General features: G+C 41.3%; 1 gene segment (V, D, J or C); it reads right to left on the reverse strand.

Moving 5' to 3' along the window:
• Positions 1-2,511: 2,511 nt before the first annotated feature.
• LOC103583066 lies at positions 2,512-5,333 on the reverse strand (the record flags this gene model as incomplete). The annotated part of the segment is given in 2 exon segments: positions 2,512-2,573; positions 5,069-5,333. Coding segments are annotated over 2 exon segments (327 nt in total), but the record flags the coding sequence as incomplete, so codon positions are not given.
• Between the last annotated feature and the right edge of the window lie 4 nt (positions 5,334-5,337).

Consider the following 5,337-nt stretch of genomic DNA (forward strand, 5'->3'; position numbering starts at 1 on the left):
CTTCAGAAAGTAATTTAAGAAGACACAAAAACATGGAGAGACATTCCATGTTCTTGGATTGAAGGAATTAACATTGTGAAAATGTTTATACTAACCAAAGTGTTCTACAGATTCAATGCAATCCCCATCAAAATATAAATGATGTTCTTCACAGAAATAGGAAAAAACGATCCTACCTTTCATATGGAAAAACAAAAGACCCCAAATGGCCAAAATAACTCTGAGCAAAAAAAAAACAATAAATAAAAATAAATAAATAAAGGCAGAGGCATAACACTACCTGACTTCAAATTATACTACAAAGCTATTATAATGAAAAGAGCATGGTACTGGTATAAAAATCGACATTCAGACAAGTGGATTAGAATTGAGAACACAGAAATCACCCCGCAGGCTTATAGCCATCTGATATTAGACAAAGGCAACAAAGAACTACATTGGGGAAAGGACTGCCCCTTCAGCAAGTATTGCTGTGGAAACTGGATATCCATGTGCAGAAGAATGAAACTAGATATGCATCTCTTATATATAGGATCCAAATCTGCAGCGGGAGCGCTGCTGCGCTCCCAGCACCGCACTCTCGCGAGTGCACCACGGGCTCAGCCCTACTACCTTTAGGTTTTGATTGCTGTTGTGATTCAAGTTTTTGAGTCATAGTGTGAGGTCGTTTATCTGAAGTCTTTCCATTCTTTTGATATAAGCATTAATTGCAATAAATTTGCCTCTTGTGCTCTTGCATTATCCTATGGGTTTTGCTATGATGTAACTTAATTTTCATTAGCTTCTGGAAATTTTTTGATTTCCTATTCAATTTCTTCTTGGACCCATAGGTCATTCAGGAGCCTATATTTATGTTCCATGTATTTGTATAACTTCCACAGCTTTGCTTGTTGTTTATTTCCAGTTTTAGTCATTGTGGTCTGAAAAGATAGTTGGAATGATTTCAATTTTTTTAAATTTGCTGAGACTAGTTTTGTGACCTAACGTGTGGTCTATCCTGGAGAATGTACTATAAGCTGATGAGAAGAAATTTTATTGTTTAGTGCAGGATACAAAATAAATGTCCCTAAGTAGCATTTATATATTAAATAATGAATTAACAGAAAGAGATATAAAAAAGTAAGCCCATTTACAATTTTCACACACACAAAAATAAGATATCTAGCTATCAACTTAACCAAGGAGGTGAAAGACCACTACAATAAGAACTATCAACGACTTCAGAAAGAAATTTAAGAAGACACAAAAACATGGAGAGACATTCCATGTTCTTGGATTGAAGGAATTAACATTGTGAAAATGTTTATACTAACCAAAGTGTTCTACAGATTCAATGCATTCCCCATCAAAATATAAATGATGTTCTTCACAGAAATGGGAAAAATGATCCTACCTTTCATATGGAAAAACAAAAGACCCCAAATGGCCAAAATAACTCTGAGCAAAAATAAGTAAATAAATAAATAAATAAAGGCAGAGGCATAACACTACCTGACTTCAAATTATACTACAAAGCTATTATAATGAAAAGAGCATGGTACTGGTATAAAAATCGACATTCAGACAAGTGGATTAGAATTGAGAACACAGAAATCACCCCGCAGGCTTATAGCCATCTGATATTAGACAAAGGCAACAAAGAACTACATTGGGGAAAGGACTGCCCCTTCAGCAAGTATTGCTTTGGAAACTGGATATCCATGTGCAGAAGAATGAAACTAGATATGCATCTCTCACCACACACTAACACCAACTCAAAATGGATTAAAGACTTAATCATAAGACCTGAAACTGTAAGATTTCTAAGGGAAAATATAAGTGACACACTTCAGCTGTTAGGTCAAGGCACAGGCTTTATGAACATGTGGCTGTAAGCACAAGCAGCAGAAGAAAAAAAAATAAACAAATGGGACAATATAAAACTAAAAAGTTTCTGAACAGCAAAGGAAACAATCAACAGTGTGAAAAGGCAACCTACAGATTGGGAGAATATTTGTGCTTACTCTGCATCCAACAAGGGATTAATATCCAGAATATACGTAGAACTCAAGCAATTATAGAGTAAAAAAGCAAATAATCTACGTAAAAAATGGGCAACAGAGCTGAATAGACAGTTTTCAAAGGAAGACATACAAATGGCCAACAGATATACAAACAAATGCTCAACATCACTAGTCATAAGGGAAATACAAATTAAAATTACATTGAGATACCACCTCACCCCAGTTAGACTGGCTATAATAAAAAGATGGTGAATAACAAATGCTGGTGAGGATGGGGACAGAAGGGATCCCTGCTGCACTGTTGTTGGGACTGTCAATTAGTACAAACACTTTGGAAAATAGTATAGAGGTTTCTCAAACAACTACAAGTAGAACTACCATATGATCCAGCAATCCCCCATCTGGGTATATACCCAGAGTAATGGAAATCATCATGTCGAGAGGTTATCTGCACTCCCATGTTCACCACAGCTCTTTTTACAGTAGCCACGACATGGAACACACCTACATGTCTATCGATGGATGATTGGATAAGGAAACTGTGGTATATGTACGCCATGGAATACGACTCTGCCATAAAAATGATTGAAATTCTCCCATTTTCAAGAAAATTAATGAGCCTGGTGAAACTTATGTTGAGTGAAATAAGCAAAGCACCGAGGGATAAATACCGCATGTGCTCACTCATATGTGTGAGCTAAGAGAGGAAGGAAGGAAGGAAAGAAAGAGCACAGTCGTGTGTTGGAGTTGCAGAGGGAGAGAACATTTCTAGGGCTACAGTGTAGTGGGGAGAAAGTTGGAGGGGGAGGGTGGTTGGGGTACAAGTGTGTGGAGGACAAGGGGTACAAAATTAATTTCTGGTAATGGGTAGGGCCCCAGGGAGAATCTGGCCCTCACATCGTGGGCACATGGGTTGAGAATTAGCATTGTAATTTACGCGTACTTATAAAAAAAGAAAAAGACTGTGTTCACTGGTTCACCTATAAATATACGGATGACGTGTTTTAAGAAATATTATTCTACATCCTGTCCTGAGACAGACAGGTAAAGTCAGGAAGTCCTGGCTCCTAAAGGAGGAAAAATATTGATGTAGAAAGTGATGAATTTTACCTGGGTTTACTGTGTTGGGAGGCTTTTGGGAGGCAGGTCCTGGTGGGAAACCACAGCTTCTGAGGGAAAACCCTCCATGGCTTGAACTGCAGCTGCCCTGAGGTCCACCTGCTGGGTGTGCCCACAGTGCTCCGTGGAGGTCCCCTGTTCTCCTGCAGGGGGATTTTTATCTGGACTCACACTGCCTCTGCTTCTCTTGCACAGTACCACACAGCCATGTCCTCGGCCATCTTGGAGCTGACTGCAGGAAAAACTGTTTTTTACACACATCTCTGGAGATGAAGACTCAATTCTTGACGGACAGGCTACAGTGTCATTTCTCATAAGGACAAATGAAGCTCATCCGCTACAGCCCCTACTCAAGGGCTCAGAGGATCAATTCAAAGCAGAAACCACTGGTTGTGATAAAGAATCCAGCGACAGCACAAGTAAAGGAGAGTCTCTCCAACGGCTTCACCACTGTTGAGCCCAACTCCTGAACCTGAACCTGAAGAAAGACACTTGGGAATAGAGAGAATCAGTCTCTTTCAGTCATGTACACTCACAGCCATCCCCAGTGACTCATGTCTGACAACTGAGACACTCCCTTTGGGGAGCTGTCACCAGGCAATGAAGAAGACACAACAATCTCATCTTCTTCATTTGTTTGTTTTGAATATTCATGAGATAAAATGCTGATTGTCCCTCTCCTGCCCATGATGTGGGGGGCAAATTCATATTAGGTACATACTCATTACCAGAAATTGCTTTTGTAAACTTTGTCATCTTCTTTTAGACCTCAATCTTTTTTTCCCCAGAGACTTCAGTTCTGTCTGAGGAGAGCGCTGTTAGCTTCCTCAGACCAACACCAGGAGAAACCACTGATTGTGATTAAGAATCCAGACATAGCACAAGTGATGGAGCATTTCTGTGAGGGCTTCACCACTGTTGAGCCCAACTCCTGAAACTGCACCTGAAGAAAGACACTTGGGAATAGAAAGAATCAGTCTCTTTCAGTCACGTACACTCACAGCCGTCCCCAAAGACCCATGTCTGACAACTGAGACACTCCTTTTGGAGAGCTTTCACCAGGCAATGAAGAAGACCCAAAAATCTCATCTTCTTCATATATTTATTTATTTTGAATATTCATGAAATACAAAGCTGATTGCCCCCCTCCTGCCCATGACGTGGGGGCCAAATTAATATCAGGTACATAAATTTTACCAGAAATTGCTTTTGTACCCTTTGTCATCTTCTTTTAGACCTCAATCTTTTTTTCCCCAGAGACATCAGTTCTGTCTGAGGAGAACGCTGTTAGCTTCCACAGACCAACAGTGGATTTTACCATAGAGACTGAGGAGAGATTTTTAAGTGCAGAATCCTGTGTCTTATAAGTGGAGAGGTACTAAAATCACAAGAAAGCCTGATCAGTGCTGAGTCTGATGTGCACCTGCAAAGGAGGGTGGTCAGATGTAAAAATCCACTGGATGTCACTGGTCTCTGTACCTGGTCCAGCCTCCTCTTGCTTCAAATATGAGTTTCAAAGAGCATCTTTAAAGGTAAACCCCAGTGATGGCTCCGCCCTGAGCCTGTCTGGTAAATACTCACAAGGTCCTCTGAGCTTCCTCAGGACTCTGATTCTGGTGAGCACAGCATAGTCATTCTGATTTTATAAGTGAGACCCTGACTAGTTTGCATGTGAGAATATGTCCTCCTGCTACAGTGAGGGCTCTAATTCAGATATGTCAGTGGTAATCCCAGAGGCATGAATCTAGAGGGGATTTCTGGGAAACTCTTTGATGAAGAGGAAGCCCAAGAACACAAACATAAACCAGCACTTAACCTCCACCTGCACCTGCTCCAGGGCTGGCGCTTGCTCAGTGTGTCCTGCGCACCCCCTGGTGCTCCCGCGTGACCCTGCATGGAGGTTTGTGTCTGGGCACAGACTGACTTCCCCTCACTGTGTCTCTCACACAGAAATAAACGGCTGTGTCCTGGGACTTCAGGCTGTCCATTTGCAGATAGACAGTGCTTTTGGAATCTTCTCTTGAGATGGTGAATCTGACTTTCACCGATGCAGCATATTCTGTGCTGTGACTATTAGCTTTGTTTCTAATGAAACCAACCCACTCCAGCCCCTTCCCTGGAGACTGGCGGGTCCAGTCCATGTAGTAGTCACTGACGGTGAATCCAGATCCCACGCAGGAGAGTCTCAGAGACCCTGGTGTGCCCACAGTGCTCC

This window comes from Galeopterus variegatus, unplaced genomic scaffold (assembly GCF_000696425.1).
Source record: "Galeopterus variegatus unplaced genomic scaffold, G_variegatus-3.0.2 Scaffold19437, whole genome shotgun sequence".
Taxonomy (NCBI): domain Eukaryota; kingdom Metazoa; phylum Chordata; class Mammalia; order Dermoptera; family Cynocephalidae; genus Galeopterus; species Galeopterus variegatus.